Source organism: Gymnoscopelus braueri (genome assembly GCF_963280865.1).
Source record: "Gymnoscopelus braueri genome assembly, chromosome: 8".
Lineage (NCBI taxonomy): Eukaryota > Metazoa > Chordata > Actinopteri > Myctophiformes > Myctophidae > Gymnoscopelus > Gymnoscopelus braueri.
In genome coordinates, this window is record NC_137609.1 from 30,403,337 (window position 1) to 30,427,291 (window position 23,955).

The 23,955-nt window shown below is 42.1% G+C and overlaps 1 protein-coding gene across 1 annotated transcript in view; it reads right to left on the minus strand.

Moving 5' to 3' along the window:
• Positions 1–924: 924 nt before the first annotated feature.
• Positions 925–23,955, minus strand: part of fstl4 (follistatin-like 4) — a gene marked incomplete at both ends in the record, with an annotated part of 288,121 nt that continues 265,090 nt past the window's right edge. The window contains 7 exons of the mRNA XM_080435198.1: positions 925–1,627; positions 1,857–1,966; positions 9,968–10,075; positions 15,017–15,166; positions 16,489–16,607; positions 18,942–18,968; positions 20,383–20,517. Coding sequence (XP_080291324.1) covers positions 925–1,627; positions 1,857–1,966; positions 9,968–10,075; positions 15,017–15,166; positions 16,489–16,607; positions 18,942–18,968; positions 20,383–20,517 — 1,352 coding nt within the window. The remainder of the gene's footprint in view (positions 1,628–1,856; positions 1,967–9,967; positions 10,076–15,016; positions 15,167–16,488; positions 16,608–18,941; positions 18,969–20,382; positions 20,518–23,955) is intronic.

Sequence of the window (23,955 nt, forward strand, 5' to 3'; positions counted from 1 at the left end):
AAAGCACATTGCTCTGAAGGAGTCTGCTAAGTGGCAGGTTTCAGGACAGACCTCAGAGCACTGCATTGTGCCGCAGCCTGCAGGTACAGAATAGATGGGAGAGATGGGGTCAGTTTGTACCACTTTTGGGAGGTCTACCTGTTCAGTTCAGCTCTGGTTGGACCTCAGTCCAATTCTAAAACATCTATTTCCCACAGCTAATGGACGGCAAAGTGGGCTTCTTTGGAAAGACACTGTAAATAGGGGGTGACATGTGCATAACCAACCTCGCTGGCAAGGGGAGGATGAAAGCTTTCAGGGGAGCATACAGTACAATACCATGAACAAGGACAAAGGCGATATACTGTAACCGATGAGCTCGTAGCTTTTAAAAGGGCAGATAACACACATATACTAGAGGCAGACGGACAGACAGAGAGACATATTGTGGTGACTATTATGCAGCACTGGTGAAAACGACAAACATTGTTGAGATAAACCCAAACGAAAAGCTTTACTCTAAAAAAAGTGAGCATTGTGCATAGTTCATTGTTCATTGATATCCCTCTGCAGGTACCTATTTGCTGTGATAACATGGAAGGAAGTGCAATAATGTACAACTCTGTATACTGTACTTAAGTGCACATAGATCACTGTTGCACTGAACGGCATTGACACTTTCTCCCAATAGAAATATCACAACAGGGTTTCTTTATATTTTCTCGATTACTCTATTTTTAAGTGTACTTTTGTTACAATAAACCCAGGTGTGTCCTCCTCTCGCTCAGTCCCAGGGTTGAGTCCACAACTTAAGTCCACATAAATCTTAATAATAAGCATTTTGGCCTGATCTCTCCCTCTTGCTCCCTCTTTCTTTCTCTCTCTTCTCCATTTATTTCACCCTTTTTTTCTCCTTCCTACTCTGTTTTTTTCCCTCTCCTTCACTCATACCTCCCCGACCCAGACGATTGTGTTCCCTCTCTTGATGTCTGACACCTCGCAGTGTGGCGTTTTCTGTTTACCGCTCAGGACGAACAAGGACTCTGCCGACGGCGTTACCAGGTACTGTCCAAACAACCCGCTGGATACCACCACCCTGTTGGGACCTCCCCAGGGCCAGGCCTGAGGGGCCAGGGGCTCTTTGAGGCTCCGGAGAACCTCGGCGCGGCTCGAGGAGAGGTCGGAGAGGAGCAGGTCCGTGCCTGCGCCAGACGTGGCCACCGCCACATAGCGGTTGGACTCCGTGAACGAGGGCTGGAACACCAGGTCTGACACAGCGAGCGGGCTGTCCACCTCCCGGAGAACGCCTAGCTTCCCTTGGAACGACACCGTCTGAACCACAAGCTTTGAGCGCCGCCGGTCGGGCGTCACAATATAGCGGCCGTCCGGAGATACATAGGGCCGGCCCGTGACGTTGCGGTTCGGGCCAATCACCGTATCCGTCACACTGTCCAGGAGGAGCTGGGGCGGGGCTTGTAGGTGGCTCTTGCCCTGGCACTGCACGAAGTAGCAGCCACTCAGGTGGGTGTAGGCCATGCTGACAGGAACGCAGCTATAGTTCTTGAAACTGATGGTCTTGACGCGGTGGAAGGTCTCCAGGTCAATCTTGTGTACCGCGGGTTCATTCTTGAGAAAGACGAAGGCGAACCTGAGGTGGCAAAGTTCGAAGAAAAGGTTAATAGCCTCGCAACTTTGTTTCCGAGGGCGACTATTACCCGTCGGGATTCTCATTACAATTCTCATTTGCTCATTTCTCCTTCACTTTACAGGGATGGCTGTGATTAGTGAATAATGAGAAGGTGCTTTAAGGGCGAGATGTGTGTACAGTATGTGTGTGCGTGTGCGCGTGCGTGTGTGTGTGTGTGTGTGTGTTGCACCTGACGTGAGTGATGATCAAGTTGGTCGGAGGAATGAAAAAGTCATCAACCCTCTGGAAAGTTGTGCGGATGGTACGATGGACCTCTCCTACACTGGCTTGGGGGATCACCTGTAGGTCCACAGAGAGGCAGAGTCAGAGGAAATAGACAGTACTATCACACACAGGCAGCTTCAGTTCATTCTTCTTTACCTGTAATCATGTACAACACAGAAACGTCGGTGAAAGAGTTGCTGGTTTCAATACCATTATTATTACAGTAACAATGCTGCCAATCCTGCCAAAGTGCTCTGCAACATGGTTGCATGTTAGATACCCATTGATCCTAAAGTTGTAAAATACATTCATAACCATCACCTGAATCCTTGAGGTTAGGCACCGTGAAGCCACAGTAACTGCACTTTTCAATGAGCAATATTTAATATGTGAATGGTGTGACCTTTCATGGAAACATAATGTTTTTTCTGTCCTGCTACAACTGTATAGCAATTAGTAAACATCATAATGACGTTACAGTGTATGTAAACTTGTATTTACCAAATGTTTGATAAGATTATCCTCAATAGGGTTGGGAATCGAGAACTGGAATCATTGGAGAATCAGAATGGTTAAATCAGAGAATTTACAATGTATGCCTCAGAGCTTATCAATTCCTTTTATCAATGCTGACACGTTTTTCTGTTTCTTATTGCAAAACCATGACATCATGTGTTTATACTGAAAATGAAAAAAAAAATGCATGCCTTTTTTCTACCGTTTCTACACTGTTCAGACTCAGATAATAAAATAGCTGAAAACCTATGCAGACCTACAGTAATCTTTTTCCACACCGAAAATGTATCAGGAATCAATAATGGAATCAATAAAGAATCAGACCTCCCTAATGGCATTAGCATCAATAAAGTCTTATCAATTCCTATTCCTAATCCTCAATATGCCGTATATTGTGGGAGACTGGGAGTACACATTTGGATGAGACTAAAATAGGGCAAAATTAATTGACTGATTACAGAGAGAAGCCGCCTCCGTTCATTTACAATCAGCATTTGGCAGAGTGTCCTTGCTCAAGGTCACTGTGACAGGGTACGGGGCTCACGCAGAAATCAAACGTGTGATCTGTAGTTCACGGCATGATCGCTGTAATCACCTGGCCACCTTGCTTCCACAAGTTATCACCAACAAGGGAACGGTTCATATATCCTGGGATTTAACCGCCCATATATCCTGGAACAGATAAACATCTACTGTACAATATGTCACATGACTGCAAGTCTGTGAAATGCGGCTTCGGCTCAGCTCTCCTATGAAGTCATTCAGTGACGCTAAGAGCCTGTTTCTCTGGAGTGAAACTCGTCTACATTGGAATGGACCGGTCCCTCCACATGCCTCCCTGTCCGTGACATGTTAAGGTTGAGAATTGGTTGAGGATTGTTAAGGCCTATAGCGGAATGGAATTGTTCACAGGACTGATAGGTACTGTTTCCGCAAACCGAACACTTGCAGCAGCCAAAAAACACTAAAAAATTACAATTTACAATTTAGGCATTAGAAGATGCTCTCATCCAGAGTGACAAGTGTAAGATCAGAGTAAACAGAGTAAGCATGAAGCTTAGTCAACAAACAACAAGGTAAATAGTCACATACTGTGAGTGCAGAGCAAAGAGAACAAACAATGGTTTGTGCCAAAAAGAAATTAGGATATCGGTTAAATAAATGAAAACTAGCATCTGTCTAAACAATATACTATCTAAAAACACACTTTTGCATTTGCAATCAAGAAAATAAAATGGAAATGACAAAAACACGAGAACAAGTGACATGATAATGCATTGTATAACTAGCATCTGTTGAAATAGATGAGACAAGAAGGGATACAAGGAGAGAGGAGTGGAAGGGGGTATATGCAAAATGGTAATGAGCTTTTCTGCACCCAGAATCTTCTATCACTGGTATTCTTTTGTGACATTAAAAAGCTTCTAGCTTTAGAAACCCACTCATATTATTATCAATGTGTCAAATAAGAGTCTCACAGAAAGAGAGCGGGACTGTGTCTCTTTTAGAGGAAAGGAACTAAGCTTCAAACCAATTTTGAAGTCTATGGCAGCTTCACTAAAGCTGCTTCTCTATGGTATTCTCTATGGTATTCCCAGCAGGGGGCTACACTGTAAACTCCTGAGTCTTGGTGACCCGGTTAACTCTGACAGTATACAAATGGAACCAAATGGACCTTTACGAGTCCATTTGGTTCCATTTGTACACTCTAAGAGTTGAATTAACTTACAATGAAGGAGGAATGCATGGTATTGACATTTTGTCCGATATCCGATTATTTGCATGGTCAAATTGACAGATTGACCGATACCGATATTGCATTACAAGTTTCCAGAAGGGTTTATACAGTAGGCCTAACTGTGATTCTGGGTGCAAATGCAGAATTCTAACAAACAGTGCATTCTCATTACCTGATGTATTTTGTATGATGCACATGTTAGTTGCACGATGCACAATGTAAATGTAGTATTTTTATGTAACATATTTCCAACTTGTTGACCCTTTTGAAAGCTTCTCCATAACACGCAGATTGAATCTGCAGCCTTCATCATCATGAAAGGCTTTTACAGCTTCACATTCAAACGTAAATATTATAAAATAATATATCGGGTAAAACCGATATATTATTTTGATATCGGTTCGATACCGATATTGCATTTTCATGGCCGATATTGCAGATACCGATATACGCCCGATATATCGTTGCATCCCTACTAAGTAACTACCACTAACAAGTTTTCATGTTGTTACTTTTGCTACAGTACAGTGAACTTTTTTTTTTACTCTCTGTGACAAAGAAACTCTTATCCATTTTTATAAAATAGATAACCTTGCGCTCTTTCCCTTTGGCAATCGTAGAGATGATCCTTTAAAAAAAAGAAAAAGAAAAAAAAGATCATTATAATTGTTGCAGAGTAAAATGGGGAAGTTAATGAGGTTCACTCTAATATCACTCACGTATAATTAGGCAGCTGTTATGCTCTCTGGGGCTGGAGGTGCTCTGAACTTAACGCCAATGGCTTCCCATTGTCATTGCTCATCTGGCGGATTTCATATCCACACACTCAGCACAGAGGCCCACATCGAGGCTCACTCTCCCCACCAGCAAATCTCTGGCTGCCGGTGGGGGGCCGCGAACACCTGAGGGGGGATTTGGTTGTGACTGAATAGCTTTGCTGTTCCACAGCATTCATTCTCCACAAAACCCCTGAGTCGCTTCTTTTTTCTTTCTTTTTTTTGCGTACCTAACTACATCCATTTGGAAATGAGATGAAATTCCTCGAGCGGCTCAATATATCTGTGTCATTTGGGAAATTCAATACATCACTAGAAGCCACTAGCCGTTATACGTCGATGTCACGCAGTGGAGTGCATGTTCCAAGGATAGAACAATCGTTTTTCTTTAAAGCATGGTCAAGATTTCCTTGTGTCGTTGCACCTGGGCCACACATGTAATGAACTGTCTCGACGACACTGAAAATGAGGGCAACCTCAATGTCCTTTGAGAATAAATAAAGGTTTGAAATGAAACTGTTGTGAACAGTCTGACAGAGCTGCTGAGAGCCTCCTGCTCAGTGCCTCTGGAACAAGTTTACAAATTTACACACTAAATAAATAAACACTTTCCAATTTAGTGTGCTGAAGACACTCAAATACCTCCAAGTGTATGAAACACACTTGGAGGACAGACAGACACACAGACAGACCGATAGATAGGTAATAATTATGTACTGTAGGTAATAGTTAATTATTGTATGTAAGCAAGTAGGTAGGTCGGTCGGTATAGGTACAGTAAGTCGATAGGTATGCAGATAGGTAGGTCAGCCGTTAGATGGATAGATACATACAGTAGTTGCAAAGATAGATCGGTAGACAGATACCGCGTGGGCACTGGCCTTGCACAGAAACTGCAGCCAAGAGTCGACATCTTGTTGGCACGTAATTCCACAGACAGCTCTGACAGTCTGAAAGGCCATGTCTCAGCTTGCCCGCCCCTGTTCCTCTATTTGTCTTCTCTAATGAATTGACAATCACACTCCCTCCCATATTTGTACAGGGATATTGAGCCATTATAAATGATGGCTGCTTGAAAATAGGCCCATCTCACTGGCACTCGCACGCTCGCACACACACACACAACCCAAGCCGCTATAGCAGTGCCTCCGGTGGTGACAGGATGCTGATGCAGAGGTCAATTACCTACAGCCCAAATGATAATGACATTATCAGGCCATTTATTTGTGGTGTGATCCATATGCCCTCCAGTCCATTATGCGGTTTCACTGCAATTGCATATTTGAGTGATTCATGCCCCATTCTCTAATTATTCATCGCTATTGAACGACTGCAGAGGAAGAGGGAGAGAGAGAAAGAGAGAAAAAAGACGAAATTAAATTCAAATAATGCTTCATCTGCAGTCCAGATAAACCATCGTTAACGAGAAGAGGATGTTTTTGCATAAAAGGTGTTTTTTTACCCTTTGCCTCTTTCTGAAAAAATTAAACAACGGAAAAAAGTTGTTGGAAGAATAATTGTCTTTCATAGAATTTCTCTCTCCTCCATTTGAAGTGCTGCTCCAGCAGCTTGAAGGGATGACACACACACCTGAACCTCGCACAACAAAGAAGCACCACAACAACAACAAAGAACAATCAATCCCCTGTGGCTCCAACACTCTAAAGCCAATTCATATACTTTGTCGCGCGTTGTGCGATTGAGCATAAATTAGAGGAAGAGCTGGCTAGTGAAGTGACGGTTCATCTCTAAACTACCCATTAAGAACGGGAACGCATCTGTGTCACTTTAAGATTTATTTGGCTATTCAAGAATAGCAGATATACGAACATTGTGGAAATCTTTGAATATATATTTTCTAAAGCGAACATGTAACTCAAATCCTTGCTTCTGGGGAGTCCCTGGAACAACATATTTTACAAATGTTCGCTTTAAAAATATATATATTCAAAGATTTGGACAAATGTACAAGATTTTAAAACAAATTGCAGACCAAGTGCCGCGCTATGAGCTTGTATATCTGCTATTTTTTGAATAGCCAAAGAAAAAAAAAATTACAGATGCTTTCCCGGTCTTAATGGGTTAAGCCGTACATACTTTGACGAATAGCAAAAGTAGCCATTGTTTGCAATGTCATTTCAATCCAAAACCGGTCCTTGGCGAAGTGTGGCATCTTCACTTCACTCAAACATCTAATCATGTAGACCTCGGGATCGTCATGGGAACACCGTGTGGCTCCAATCTCAGACCTCATGACATCATATAAATGAGTAGGGGGGTGGGGGGTTGGGGGACTTTGGCTTTTTACAGGGGCTAGTTCTGAATTGCAGCCACCTGTAAGCGCTCTTTTAGAGCGGTTTTGAAGGAGAGTAAGGATTCACACGTTTTTACTGTTGGTAGGGCATTCCACATTATGGTGGTAACATTTCATAAAATGTAAATGCCGCAGTGCCGCAGTTGTCCTAGTGTCCATTTCTACTGCTGATTGGTCCAGACACAGACACACAAACTGACCCTCTTAGAGACAGGCAGGCTCCTGCAGAGCCACACCGTAAAATGTGTTTTTTCGGCTCATAATAACAGGGACACACCTTTTGATGCCCTATAGCAGTGGTTCTCAACCTGTGTTTGGGGGGGGCGGGTCCCCAGATGACAGTGAAGTGACAATTTTAGTCCTTAAAGACCAAGGCCAATACTGCATCAAAAGTAATCAGTAAACTACATTATAAAAATGTTCAAACATTGGCCAAATTGTCAAATATTACTTAAGAAAGAGGCAAAGATTTTGAAAATAGCTGATCTACAAGCTCACAACGCTTCAGCGTTGTGAGCTTGTAGATCTTGTAGCTTGTAGCTTGAGCTAGAACCACTAGATATCAAATGGACCCTGGAAGGCCTCTGTGAATAGGGCTTTGTTCAGATTGCAGGCAAGTCTGATTTGTTTGTTGTATCTTATCTTTATGTCTGACTGTCCACACTGTTATTTGCAGGTGATTAGATCGGATTTGTGTATTCAGTTCACTTATCTTCACTGGTTGCTGAAAATTGCTATTTTGCGATGGGCGACACCATCGTACGATGAAAAAAAGTTCTATGGCTAACAGCCCTTCAATTACGGTAAAAGTATTCTTGAGGCTTAGGCGGTTCACTGCAAAAGTAGCGCCCCATTCAGGCCACAAAAGAACCTCTAAAGAACCTTTCATCTATTTGTTCTGTTTTGAGTGTGTCCTCCCCAATCCCCATAATGGATTGACACAGTGAATCCCAATGCCACACAGACCAAACAACACACCTTCACGAAGATTATAATGGGATCCTTCCCTCTGAGAGGACGAAGCAGAACAATAAACATGTTTGTGTCCATTACAAAGCTGACAATGGGCTCCCATGGTGACTCGTGCCCGGTGCGCAGAAAACACACACACACACACACACACACACACACACACACACACACACACACACACACACACACACACACACGCACACGCACACGCACACGCACAAACACACACTATAAACACCTCGCCCTTCTTCCCTCTGGTATAAACCAGAACTATTCTACTGTCCTCATCCCTCCCCTCCAAACTCCCCCCCCCCCACCCCCTCGCCTCACCCAATCCCCTGAGGCGGATTAGACACCACCGCACCTGTGATCGTTTCTCATTTGTGAAGTCTCCAACACCAGTGGTCCAAAGGGACCGTAGTCACAAAGCAGACAGCGCCTCAGCTGTGAATTGCTGTTTTTTCCTGCATCGGTAAACGTTCTAAAACATACATAGATTAGTTGCTCTCACGGAAATACTTATCACAGGGAACACAAGGAGCGGGGGGCTGTTTTGCTCTCTACTTCGATGCACTCACACAGATACTCATCTATAATGCTTTCCTGGAATCCTATATGTGCACAGAATAAAAGTACAGCTGCACACAAACAAATCATAGACTGCTTTCTAAATAAAAAGTGCGACTTGGCATCTTTGAGGGGCCCTGTCCACGGAAGGTATTTTTTTGAGCAGAGAAGTGCTTTCTATATCATTTCAAGTGTGTATACTGATGCCTAGAATGTTTGAACCTACCAACCGTTGCTGTGTTCAAAGGTTGTATCTACGTCATTAGCATGAATAGCTTAAATAATGGGAACCAGTGGAGAAGGTAGGCATTTTCAAGTACTTGGGGTGCACATTAAAGAGGACCTGGCTTGGAAAATGCACACACAGGCTGTGGCAAAATTCAAGCAACGCCTGTACCACCTCAGGCAGCTGCGGAAATTAAAGGTGTCAGAGGAAATCCTGAAATCTTTCCACTCTGCTACAACCCAGAGCATCCTGTCAGGGGCCATCTCTATATGGTGGGGAAAGAGCTCTTCCCTCTTGTTTGTTCTTGTGGGAAGCACACAATGGCGGCTTTCTCTCACAGGTTCTTCCCAACTTTGAGTCTTTCCAGGGAATGGGGGTATTTTTAAACACTTCCATAAATAAAAACTGCTTCACAGCAGCAACGCTGGTGTAACAGCGTGGTTGTCTAAGACAGCAAATCTTTAAGACATTTGTTGATAAACGTATCTCTTTACATGTGTGGATTACATAGATTATCAATTAGTTCCACATTCTCTTGACTACTTACATTTACTGGTTTTTGAGGTTACAGTAAATCGCCTATGACAAAATCATTTCTTGGAGTGTTTCAATTCAATATTAAGTTAATTATTTCAAGAGAAACTTGCAGCTTACAATAAAAAATACACAGACAAGACATCTTCATATCGTAACATTTTAACCACATTGGGAGGTCTAGAGGAGGATTGTTGAGTCCTAAGACAAATGAAACACTGACAACTATGTTCAAGCCTGTTACACCTTGTCATCCATGCATGTGTTTGCATGCACATATATCTGTGCATGCAAACACACACACACACACACACACACACACACACACACACACACACACACACACACACACACACACACACACACACACACACACACACACACACACACACACACACACACACACACACACACACAGCCAACTGCTCCATACCTGCAGGGTTGGGTGCGTCTTCTGCATGTCTCCCCAGGTTAGAACCCACACCTGATCGTGTGACTTGTCATACAGCAGTTTTACTGGAACAGCGTCTGTCGCTACCGCCTACACAGAGAGAGAGAGGGAGAGAGAGATTCAAACATAACCCATTGAGCTATAACAGTATATCGTTGCTGTCGGGCGAAACATTGTATCTCCCATATATCACCTTTATATGTTTTTTTCGTAAATTAATGTCCTACTTTGCCATACTACAGTGTCACACAAAGTAGCAAAAATAACCAATCCACAACGCGTTGTGAGTTTGTAGATTGTGTAGATATTCTATTTTTGAAAAAAGTTTAAGTGAAAATTAAAGTGGTTAAGTCTGTCTGTGGGTTTTATAAATATTTACTCAATGAAAAGTATTAACAAGAGCTTGTGACTAAATAATAACTTCATTGGATCCATTGGAACACCGGTTTTTTTTCCCCATTTCCTGAAAAGTCCCGGTTTGGGATATACAAGGTTTCCACCCGACAGCGACGATAATTATGTATACAGCACTGTCGTAATACAGTGAAAGCAGGGGATGGGTGCTGTCCTTTGTCCTGAAATCTTGGCAGGCTCTGCTGATGGTGCTGAATTGAGCCTAATAATCCTTTCTGTATCCATTTAGCCTTATGCAGGGCACAATGAGATAAAGAGAGGGTGAGAGAGAGGAAAGGGAGTGTGAATGTGAGAGGAAGAGTGAGCGAGAGAGGCATGGAGAGACTGAAAGGTAGTGGGGGAGAGAGAGAGAGAGAGAGAGAGAGAGAGAGAGAGAGAGAGAAAGAGAAAGAGAAAGAGAAAGAGAGAGAGAGAGAGAGAGAGAGAGAGAGAGAGAGAGAGAGAGAGAGAGAAACTGATGGCAACCCACTCAACCCAAGGTGTGGTGCATTGTCAACAATGAGGAATAACACAATCCATTACCCTGCTCCTGTTGACATGGAGCGCGAGCAGCTGACACCCTCCTCAGTGGAGCGAGACCATAAGACCTGTGTTCAGTAATAGAAGGTCCAGCCCTCTGCTCTCCACTGGTCAGCCAAGTGTCAAGTCAACACACTGCTGACATACTGATATTTAGAGTGTGTGTGTGTGTGTGTGTGTGTGTGTGTGTGTGTGTGTGTGTGTGTGTGTGTGTGTGTGTGTGTGTGTGTGTGTGTGTGTGTGTGTGTGTGTGTGTGTGTGTGTGTGTGTGTGTGTGTGTGTGTGTGTGTGTGTGTGTGTGTGTGTGCGCGTGCGTGTGTGCATTGTCTTCTCATAAGAGGTACGGTGAAGAGCAGCGTATACGGTCTCCCCGAACCGGAAATGCAAGAGACGGGTCTGTTTGTCATTACGTGTAGCACCCAGTGGTGTAAAGTAACTAAGTACATTTACTCAAGTACTGTACTTAAGTACAATTTTGAGGTACTTTTACTTTACTGGAGTATTTCCAATTGTCTATACTTTTACTTCTACTCCACTACATCTCAGAGGCAAATATTATACTTTTACGCCACTACAATTATTTGAGAACTTTAGATACTAGTTACTTTATAGATATTAATTATTACATTATAAAACATACATTAACTCACTTTATTTTATACATAGGCTATTTGAAAATAGCAGATCTACAAGCTCACAACTCGTCGCGATGCCACATGTTGTGAGCTTGTAGATCTGCCCTTTTCAAACATTTTAGTACTTTTATTTTTGGTACTTTAAGTACATTTTGATACCAATACTTTTGTACTTTTACTCATGTAAATTTTGAATTCCGGACTTTTACTTGTAACAGAGTACTTCTACATTGCAGTATTGATACTTTTACTTTTTTTAGTAAAAAATGTGAGTACTTTTTCCACCACTGGTAGGTAGCACCCGCCACCCGAGTAAATCCGAGAGAACCATACTCAGTGCTGATCAGAAGAGAAAAGCATGAAGTGCTGCGGGATGATTGGGCTGACCTGCAGGTCTGTGCATGCGTGCCAAGCTGCCAGCTGAGTTCAATGATTGGGAGAGTGGAACCGACTATAACTTTATTGGATAAAAGGAGCTCAATCATGGATTCATTTTTCACTGAGGTGAAAACATGCAATTTCATTTTTTCCATCATATGAACTTTGTGGAGTCCTTTGCTTCATGGTCCAAGTCAGACCCATGGCTATAAAATAGCATATGCCATGACAGAAGTGAAAATGTCCAGTGATTTTGCCAGAAAACACTGATCATTCAATGTAACGATCCAGTGCATCTGCTACCAACGCAGCAAAAGGCTCTGCTTAGCTGTAGGGCGATTTCTCTAATCACTGTAGTCCAGCCTTCAGACCCAGTTATCTGGCAGACGCCACTCTCGCTGACAGTGACAAACAGAGTGAGAAGGTGGGGTCTCTCTCAAGACACATAATCACTGATGGACACAAAAATGACACCAGACGCCATTACGATGGCAGCTCTTCCAAAATGTGCAGGCTGAGGCTATTTAATCAAGGCTGAACTGTTTTACTTTTTTTTTTAAAGAGTGTAGCTTGCGGGTATTAGTCGGGTGTCAACAAAATGTGAAAATTACTTTCTATGTTTTGCTCAGGCTGTTCTGTGAAATGCAAAGTGCAGTTATTGCATCATGTTGCAGGTGCAGCGATCCCCCTCCTGCTCTCTTCATTTCACATCATCCTCAAAAAGGAGCTGGAATTGTGTTTGTATTTCATGAAGAAAAAAAAAGGCTTTCAACGTGGTGGTGTAGGACCAAGATGGACGGAGGAAATGGGGCAAAGAGACACGGAAGATGCATTAACCTCTTGCATCCACAGGCTAGGGAGAGAAGAGAGAGAGAGAGAGAGAGAGAGAGAGAGAGAGAGAGAGAGAGAGAGAGAGAGTGATAGGGCGATGAAGAGGGGGGGAAACCCTCAGCCATACGTCTTAGTCCTGCATCCCACCCGGCCTCTCAATCTCATTTTACTCGTAATTTTCATGCCGTTTCTGCTTCATTGCTGAACTAGAGCTTGGTGAGAAACACGGAGAAATGGAGACGAGGAAAGGAGGTTTACGTGTGAGACAAAGGTCACAAGCTGCCTTCAAACATATCTTCGCTGTCAGGGGGAAACCTTGTACGTCCAAAACTGTTACTTTTCAGGAAAATGGAAGAAAGAAAAAACCTGTGTTTTCGATCCCGGGCTCCCCCAGAGTTAATGTCAAAGTGTCCTTGAGCAAGACACTGGACCCCTAATTGCTCCCGAAGAGCAGGTTGCCACCTTGCATGGTTTCCTCCGCCGTTGGTGTGCGAATGGGTGAATGTAATGAACAATGCAAAGCGCTTTGGATAAAGGCCATACATAAATGTACCATTTACCTTTTACTTTTCGTTACTTTCTCAAAACACCCTCAAATGAAGGCCAACAAGGACAAGGCAAAACATGAAATGGAGGAAGGTAGGCCAAATGTAATAGAGAATAATGCAGGAATAATGTTATTGGTATTAAGCAGCCTTAATCTTAATAAGGCTGCCACATAACTCAGAAGCTACAGCGCCCTCTATCAGAGCAGGGCATATATTTTGGATAATCTTATCAAAGTGTAAAGAGCAAACTTTAGATCAATTGCAGTGATTGCATTGTCACTACAGCATGCACGGATTAATCAGAAGCTTAAAAACTATAAATGAGAATTTCTGAATTTAATGTGTTACTCAATTAGTAATGCATGAAAGTAAGGTCTCCAAATCAAGTTGAGTGTATGCCACTTATTCTCAAACAATTTCACACACTTTATTTGTGACATTGGCTCTTTTCGACAATGAACCCAGAACCTTCCATAAACTTTATGAAAATTTTATTATTATTTTTTTTGTTTCCATTTCCATTATAACCAGAACCACCCCTGAAGGGAGAGGTTCGTAAAAAAGAAAAAAAAATCAAAGTGTTGCGTTGTGAGCTTGTAGATCTGCTATTTTAGAAGTGTTGTATATAAGTAGTGAGTTCTGGGCTCCCAGAACCCAGGGGTAGTACCACCTCCTGAGCAGGCCCCCAGATGACTGTAGACCCTGTGAAATACAGAACCACGACACAGCACGACACAGTTCGCTTAGTTCTTGTATTTGAAAAGAACCATATGTTGACAGAGGAGGAGTGCTCAACATTATTTCCGGCAAGTATTTGAGGCATGTCAAATTCAAGACAACTGACAGTTGTTCTATGACGTTCTGACATATAAAATCTACCCTCTGCTCGCTCTGTTTGTCTCCCCTGTCTGATCTAATACCTTCTTCGCATCTAGCTTGTACTCCTCATCTCCCTCCCTGTCATCTCCTCCGCCTCCTTGAATCCGGTCTATTTCCTCCCATCCAGTATAAATGATGCTGACCCTGGGAATAACTCCAAGGGGCTTTGGTCTCTAAACAGCCTTTACAGGTGAGATGAATGACCGGCCAGCCAGCACCCACCTGGGCAACATATTGTTAAGTGCTTGAGGTGCGATTGATTTATTTTATCTTGCATCTTCTTACGTGGGCAGGTTCCCGTGTGCAGCGAGCTGAACCGAGCAAGTTGCGATTGGTTGTGTAATCAAATGTTTTCATGACGAGATAAAACTGTTCACAGGTACACCGAACTCACTGAAGAAAACAAACGTCCAGCACAAACAGTTAAGTGCTCCGAATATTAAAATTTAGGAAACAGCTCTGTGCTTGTTTGCACAGTAAAATATATACTGCTAAACAGTGAAATGACTGTGATAATTACTTATTTTTTTACTGTGACATAAAATGTATATATTTGAATCATCAAGCTGTTTGTGCGGACATTTATTTTCTTCTGATATGTGTAGCCTACTTAGTCCTGCAGCAGCAATTACATGGATGTGCCCAGCACTACCATTTGAAACACCAAACTGACTGCTCATTGTAAACTATGGGAATGAAGGGGTCCTAAATGATAAATAAAAGATGAATTAGAATGCGACACAAACAGCCGCATTAAACACCATTTGGAATGCCAAACATGTGAACGTTTTGTTTGTTACGGCAGACCTGTTTCCTGCTTCACTCACCTGCACCACTTTCTGTGCCTGTGTGTCGATGACCAGCAGTCGGTTCTGCAGCGGCTGAGTCACGTAGATGTACTTATCTCTGATGTTAACTGCTGAGGACCACACACAATGCTGGGGGGACACCCCCTGACCCTTAGGACACATCTCCTCCTGGGGAACCCCAACAAAGCATGAAGAAAGAAAAATAAATACAGTGACATTTGTTGGCTCATCCAGGAAAAAGTTGCATAGTATAGGAATTTCTGACCTGCAAAGCAATGTATTGACTGCAGGTAATTAGTCAAATCCATTGTTCATTCAGTGTAAAAATTGACCCTTATCGTTCGGGAGTACTGTTGTGTATCCAATTTCAATAAAATGATGATACTGTATCAGTAGCAATTACCACTGCTAATAGTGATGCTGCCCTGTCTGCGAACACTCATACTATTAATAATAACAATATCTTGACATCAGTGTAATCCCCGGGCATCCGTTTTAGCCGCAGCTTAAACATCAAAGTTCTCAACTGCTAACTCACTGTAATAGCCTACTGTAAGAGTATCAACGCGATAAAAAATCCTGTAGCCTGCTGTCTCTGCTGACAAGAGCTTTGCGCATCCCTCGTTTCAACACACATGCGCGCGCGACCGCGCGTGCGCACACGCACACACACACACACACACACACACACACACACACACGCACACGCACACGCACACGCACACGCACACGCACACGCACACGCACACACGCACACGAGTGGGTGGGTGCCAAAGGCCCTGTTTCAAGGGAGCCCTCTCCCTTCACCTTGGCGAAGTAGAGAAAATGCTGTTTGCAGCAGTAGCCGGCTAACACACCTCATTGAGTTTGTATCGATCTCTAATATAATTACAGTGTCCTGTAAAACCCAAATCCCTCAGAGGAACAGGCGAACTTTTACCATCTAAAGCCTATTGTCCATGGAGCAGGGCGTTCTTCAATGGATTACAAACCTGGGGGCTTGTACTATAGACTCTATATAGTCTATCGCATTGAGCTGTTGACTAATGGACATGAGTAATGCATTACACTGAAGGGACAGAACCAACAATCTGACAATGGAGAAAGGAGTCGACTTCTCTCTCACGTTTGGCACCACATTGTCCTTCACACATGCTTTTTAACCACTTTCAACCTGGCGTCCCTATTTCGGGCATGTTTAGTAGGCAGTGGCCAATCAATCGATTATGTTCTGGCTTGGATCAATGGAACCAATGTAGTACATAAAAAGTTCTTATTTATTGGTATTACAATGGAAGAAGAAAACAACTTACTAAACAAAAATACCGTCATTTCTTAACATTATTTTTGTTATATTAATGTTATAAGTGTTTTGCCAAATATTTTGGGGCCCACTTGCAATACCCTCACGGCCCACCAGTGGGTCTTGGCGGCGCACAGGTTGGGAATCACTGTTCTAGTACTTTCTAGGAGGACGCAGCAGAACGTACATAGGTGGCGACGATTCTCTCTGTGCGCTTCATGTGCCGTCGTATCTCACACTCACTGGGCTGGAGGACTGTGATGCCCTCATCAGAGAACACGTAGAACATGTTCCCTACACTCAGGCCTGGGAGGAAAGACAGACACACAATCATGACAAGTAGAATGGGGAGAGTTGGGGGAAAAAAAACAACAACACAAAAGCAAGAGAGTGTTTTTCTTGTGTTTCTCTGACGTTTGGCGATGAGGTTTCAACAGTGCCAAAAGAGTGACATGACAAGACTCCTGTTAGCATGATTTGACGTTAGCATGAATACACGCTCTGACTGGCTGTCAGGTGTTTTGACAACACCAACAAAAGGCCCCGTCGGCAACACATCCAACAACAACAACAACACCACGCTGCCGTCAAAATCCTCGAACTCACATACCAGCTAAAAAGCAGAGCATTGTGTGATAGACTCTGGCTGCACCAGGTGCAAACACTGTGTCTACTGATTAGTTAGCATGGATCACAGTTTGATGTGTGTATACGTCTGCATCGACAGTAGGGGTGTCACTGCTAACATAAATGCCAGAAAACGAGCATGCACACTCCACATACACACTCCACAACCATGAATTGTTAGAGCTACAATCCAAGACTATTTAAATTAATAAACATTATGTTAACACATCTGTATGGTAAAGTATGTTGATACTAAACACATCTGCAGTGGTTGGAGCACTTGGAGGTGATCGCCCTGCTCTTCCATCTGCTTTATCGTGGACAGAGTGGACACTAGATTTACCTCTCTCCACTGGGAGAGGGCGACAACGCACATAAAGGTTAGCGATTGCAGCTTTAATCTGTTTGGAGGTTATTGACTAATGTTACAACAACACAACATCAAACAGTACACTACAGAAATTAAGTAGTTTATACCAGTGGTTCTAAGACCTGAGGTCGATTCTACAAATGCCATGTAAATCAGTAGTTCTCACACTTTCAAGATTTTTCAAAAATTTAATTTTTTTTGCAGATGTACAAGCTCACAGCACGGCACGAAGTGACGCGCTGTGAGCTTGTATATAGTTAGAGCTTGTATAGTTAGAAACCAAATGGACACTTACAAGTCTGTAACTCTGAGAGTGTAGAAATGGAACCAAATGGACCTGTAAAGGGTTCATTTGGTTTCATTTCTACACTCTCAAGAGTTATTGGGGTCCATGGCCTAATGCATACCAAACTAAAGTTTGAAAACCACTGGTTTATACAATGCCATAAAGAGTTAAACAGATGTAGGCAGCGACAAAGACACTCATGCGCATGCACCACACTAATGATACCATCGCAAATTAACTGTCACCAACGCAACTGGTGGAACATTCAAACAATGACCTTTTCTAACTATAGAACAAGAACAAAAGAGGCACATTCTTACACTGCAGTGCAGGGGCTGTGGATCATTGATCTAGTGATGGATAATAATAAGATATACGACAGGCCTATGAGAGGACTATGACATGCTTACGACAGACCTATGACAGGGCATAGGCTACGACATGCCGTGAAACTAGTCCGGACAGACTTTAGTATTGTGATGACCCCTTCCATCCTGCTAGTGGTCCTCTGGGTGTTTGTCTGTATTTCTGTTCCTGTATTGCAGGTGAGGTCAGCCTGCCGGAGGAGTGTCTGGGGAATGCCTATATATTTAAGCAGTACTAGCCAGGGTTATTTGTGCTCTCTCTCTCTCTCTCTCTCTCTCTCCTTCCAGGCAGCAGTAGTTGTTGTGTTTGTTTGTTTGTACACTACACCCTACTCTGCACTTTCCCACATTCAGGCATTCATTACCCACTGACTACACTATATGGTATTTGTTTATATCTGTTCATGTTTAGTTTAATAAACATATTATTTTCAACATAGGTTTATCGGTGTGGTCTCCCATTTTTGCTGTGAATCTGAGCTGGGCTCTGAGTATCTATAACCTGTCATGATACAACTATTTCTTACACGATTTCTACAGCCAGCAGCATAATGGGGGTAATTTTCTCAACAAAACTTTAGTTTTTATTTGTTTTTGTATATACAATAATGGCGGTTAGAGTCATATTATACCCATTTTCCAGAGTCAGAGCAGTTAATGTGCTCCGTGTAGACCCAATTTTGTGCATAAAGTTGTTTTATTGCAAAGATCCTTCATGTTTTCATTGCTGCTGTCTTTGTACATTCGTACATTGGGTTCCTTCATCGCAAGAAGAATCCAACCTGTTTTCAACTTGTTAAGTGTGCTTACATTTGTGCTGCTGGCTTTTTTGTTTTTAGAAATAGTATATAGGAAATAGTGTTTCCTGTGTTCAGACTTTTGTAACATGCCAGATTATAGATTATAGATACAAGTCTGTACAGGCTACAGTACCTCAATTCCAAACAAAAACACCAAAATAGGGCTATAACAGGGCTGAAAAAATATATTACCTTCTTCCCTCCAAAGAATGTTTGCAACTATGGAATCAGCAGCGGAGTGGTTCAGGGGAAAGAGAGAAGAGGATGAAAACGGCAAAGACAAAACACAAGTTACTTCATCACCGAAAGAGAGAGAGATCGTCCAAAATACGGATTTAGAAGCCAGAACAAGACAAATGTAAATTTGACGTCTAACACGTTGCTTCCGATTACTGCTGTCAAGGCCATGTTTCCCCAAAAGACAGATAATCTGTTAATTTATAATTATGAATACAGGTTCATAGCATTAGATTTGCCCTTTAGTTTTTCTTTTTTTGGACAGGAAACTGGATTCCCGTACACAGTAAAACTGGATGTAATATTTCTGTTCCAGAAGGAAATAGTTTCTCTTCATGTAAGTAAAATTACAGTATCTCTCTAGTGTATGTCTGCACATTTTGTCCATTCAATAATATATTTGGACCTTGGGACAAAAGAGCCTTCATGGTTAAATTCACCAAAAATTACTGTGCTTCAATCCCACTCTTTGACTGACATTTGAGTTTTTCTCTGCACTCAGGCCACTCAAGGCCTTTTGTTTTTTCTTTTAAGACAAAAACATCCTGCTCTTATTGTGTTGCAGTCTACTGAAATAACTACAATTTTAAGAAACAGCTTCATTCACTACAGTATGTGAGTAGAAATGTGCGCAACCGTACAATTTTGATCTTACCACTGTGTGCGTGCGTTAGTGAATCATAGTCATTTAAAATTGACAGGCACATGCACACAATTCTTAATTAGCGTAATACCACGCCTCAGCCTCTGCATATAAGGAGAGATTACTTTGTCTCTTCTTTAACCCATTAAGACCGGGAAATAATCTGTGTATTTTTTAGATTTCTTTGGCTATTCAAAAATAGCAGATCTACAAGCTCAATGAGCTTGTACGATCTGCTATTTTTGAAAAATCGTAAACATTTTAGCAAATCTTTGAATATATATATATTTTCAAAGCAAACATTTGTAACTCAAATCTTTGCTTTGGGGGGATTCTACAAATGTCTTCTAAAAGCTAACCTTTTTGGGAAACAAATTATGTTGCTATAATCAGTGGTTCTCAAACCTTTTCATGTCAAGGACCCCCACAATTATATGAATTTTGGCCGCGGACACCCATCTCAAAATATTTTGTTACAAGGACCCCCCAGAAGTTGTAACAGACAACAAATGTCATGTTATGGAAAAATAGATATTCAAAGATTTGCACATATTTTCACGATTCTTAAAAAAATAGCAGATCTACAAGCTCATAGCGCTATAAGCTTGTAGATCTTCTATTTTTTAATAGCCAAATAAATCTTACAATGACACAGATGCGTTATCGGTCTGAAAGGGTTAACCACATGAAAACTAGCGTCCATATTCAGCCCTGAGCTAAGTACATGATGAGGACCACTCCTGCGTGACTCACGAGTCTTCTTGGCCGAGTCTTCGACAAACAGAGAGGAGATGTCCTCGTCCACGCCCACCTCGTTCTTAGCGATACACGTGTAGGCTCCCGTGTCCTCATACCGCACGCTGCCGATGTACAGCTCACTGCCGTTCGCTGAGGGACAACAAAGAGACAGGGGACAAAGAAAGAAAGGTGACACATTCTTATCTTCACCTTGCCATTGGCGGGTCGTTATTCATGTTGACACTTGGATGAAAGGCCTTTATAGAGTGCCAACATTGTGCTTAAGTATGCAGTAGAATGGAGAAAAGGTCCATGGGTCAAAGTCAAAGACTTTCAAATGACCTGATCTGAATGAACCGCATTCATTGTGTAGTTTTGATCCACTCTAAATTTGCAACCAAGTGAATGAACTAAGTGAATGAAGTCTCAAGCCGCAATTACCAACCCTGTGTTAAGTGCTCTAGAAAGAGACACTAGACAGAAAACCCAGTGAGTGCACTATACGCAATGTCTTTTCATGATCGATAGAGAAAACTATTCTTTGATCTGTTTGTATGAAGTGAACAATGGCATTCCCTACAGTATAGTACATAGTCCGCATTTGTACATATGAAGCTGTACAAAAAGATTATTTGATTACAGTTCTCTTTTGAACCCTTTTAAGTTACATCAACTTCTTTGATCGATCCCTATAAACTAAGCAGTGAACTATTTACCTAACACATTGACTTTCATGCTCCCAGTCTTGTGAAATAAAACCAACCCATTGAGATTAGGTCTGTATTCCTTTTCATCTAAAATTAAAACATTTATGTCCAGTTTTGTATTCTGGCTTTGACTGAATTTCTTGATCTTATAAAGAAGTTTCCAGACACCAGCGCTGTGCTCATCTATTCCCTGAATGATACAATAAAAGTACAACAACATTGTCTGCCTGGAGCCGTGATGGAGCTGCCTTTGTCGGCAGGTGGAGACAGGTGGTGCTCTGACAGGACGTGTGGGGCAGCATCAGAGGAAACATCTCTGACGTTGTGCCATAGAAGCTCTGGTCTTCTGTGATCTACAGCTCCGCTCTCAGATCCTTCCTTCATGTAGCGCAACCTTGATCACTGCGCCGCAATCTTCACAACGCTGCAGGACGCTACGGCAGCCGTATCAGACGGCACAGCTCAGAGGCTGTGTCAAAGATCATGCGAGAAAGCCTCGTCCTTCACCTCCCTCCCTCTCATCTTCCCCTCTCTTTCCCTGTATTTATGTAATGTACAGTATATATATGGTATACATAGTCTCCTGGTCTCTCTGTCTCGAGCTGTCCCTTTGATCCATTCTCTTGATCTGCCTACTGTGCATCGCTGTTGAAATGGACATGAAGCTGTTTCAGCTGCTGCAGTTTTTCTTTCACTTTCAACCTGGCATCCCTATTTTGGTTATGTCAGTATAGCTGAAAATGTTCCAAAAGTTTTCAATTATTATAGTTTATTATTGAAGGAAGAAGAAGAAGAAGAAGAAGAAGAAGAAGAAGAAGAAGAAGAAGAAGAAGAAGAAGAAGAAGAAGAAGAAGAAGAAGAAGAAGAAGAAGAAGAAGAAGAAGAAGAAGAAGAAGAAGTATTTAAAAAGTTTCCTAGAATGTAGCAGATGAAACAGCAAAGCATTGCTAAGCGTTGTGAGTTTTTATACTTTGGGATTACAAAGTATAAAATAATCCAACTAAAGGTTGCGCCCCAGAAATAATTTGGCTGCACTCGCCTGCTCGCAGAAGGACGTGTTGCACACTGACAAATACTTCCCCGCGGCTTCTAATTTATGCTTATGTGATTATAGAATAACAACACATTATAGAAATCGAAGCAAAGCGGTTTGCATTAGCGAAATGGATTTTTTGATTTTGATGGCGGAAGCATGTCCCAAATTCCTCTTCCATCAAGGCAAAGGCGTGCCTTGAAGTGAAACCGCCTTGAAGTGACACTTCCTGAAACCAGACACAGCCCTAATTATTTCTAATTCATAATTATGTTCTGATCAATCTTATTGACTGCCACTGAATCATCCACACATTGAATTAGACTTTAATATCCTCATTTGCAGCAGTTTGTGGTGCCAGGGATTGTGAAGTTAGCAGGCTGTGTGCCAAGGGGAGAGACTTTTTAATCTGCGCAACACACATTTAGCCTACAGTCAGCTGCTTTTGTGATCTCAACTTTTGGCTTTGCTCTCTTTTATCCACTCGTATTGTCTATAACAATCCCCAGAGGAATATGTTGACATTTAGAATTTCTGCTGGATATTTTCATCCACCAGTGACAGCACTAATTCCCCGAACCATTTCTTAGTCAGGCGGTACATGCGTAATTTTGCCTCCAAGCCAAGAACATCCGAATGTTTCTCATGAAGGCTTGTGTTTATCGGTATTTTATAATGCCGTGTTTAGCCCAAGGGTTCCCAAACTTTTCCATGCCAAGGACCCGCAAATAGCCATAGCCTCTGGCTGTAGCGATATAACGATTTCCTGTGGCACAGTGGTGTTTTTTTCCCCTCACCTGCATCTTTGGCATTTTGAGGACATGCTGTGCGCCAGTGTGGGAGGAGAGGCACAGTTTTTTCATCAATTTAGTTTGTCAGTTTCGCTATGATATGCATTCTGTTCCAACAAAACACTTGTGCGTCATGACACACTGCAGAATTTCTCCATATAGTTATAGAAGGTATTTCCTTCATAAAGGCTTAATGATTGGTCAACTAGATATACATACTTTAACTTTAACATTCAAGGTTCTGAATTGCCAGAATTGACTGCATGTGTTATTTCCATCCAAGCTAATTTTACATTGTCTGCAGTTGGAGGTCTGTTTGAGCTGCTGTAGACTCATTGTTAATGGCTCTGCACCTCCTGCACAAAGGACATCAGTTTGCTCTTGTGAGAAATCACAGTTCCGAGGCTGTGACTCTGTGAAAATTAGCAGTATGCCATTACGCTGATGGCCGCTGAGTGCCATGAAAAGCGGTCATTTGATTGGCCATGATTTAATCCACCTACACCACAAACCACTGAAAATGTATTCAGCCTTATCCAACCTTTCTACTTTCCCAAAAATATGAAAAGTCTGTCTCCACAGCCCACACGCAACACCTCTGCACTCCGTGCTCATTCACCTGTTCCCCCAAAATAAGGCACTTGCTTGAGACACAGTAGGTAATCTAACATAGTGACGTTTATGGTGCATCTATCATCTTTATCACGTTATCATTGTGCTTAATGCATTTTAAAGTCTGGATTGATTTGATTTATTTACAAACAAAATTCCTACTTATTTATCGAGCAATGATATCTACCCAACATTGATTCAGTTATTCAGGTAGGTTTGGTAATACTAATGTTATAATGACTTCAAAAGCAAAATAAAAGCAAAATCTACCAATAAAGCCAATTATTACAATTATAATTATTTTTGCAATATATGGCAAAGCTGTGAACAGACAATAAAATGCATTGACGGCGGTATGGTTCTTAACCACTTCCGTGTTGTGAGCTTGTAGATTGGCTATTTTTTGTAATTTTTGAAAATTGTTATGCCTATATTGACATGCCCA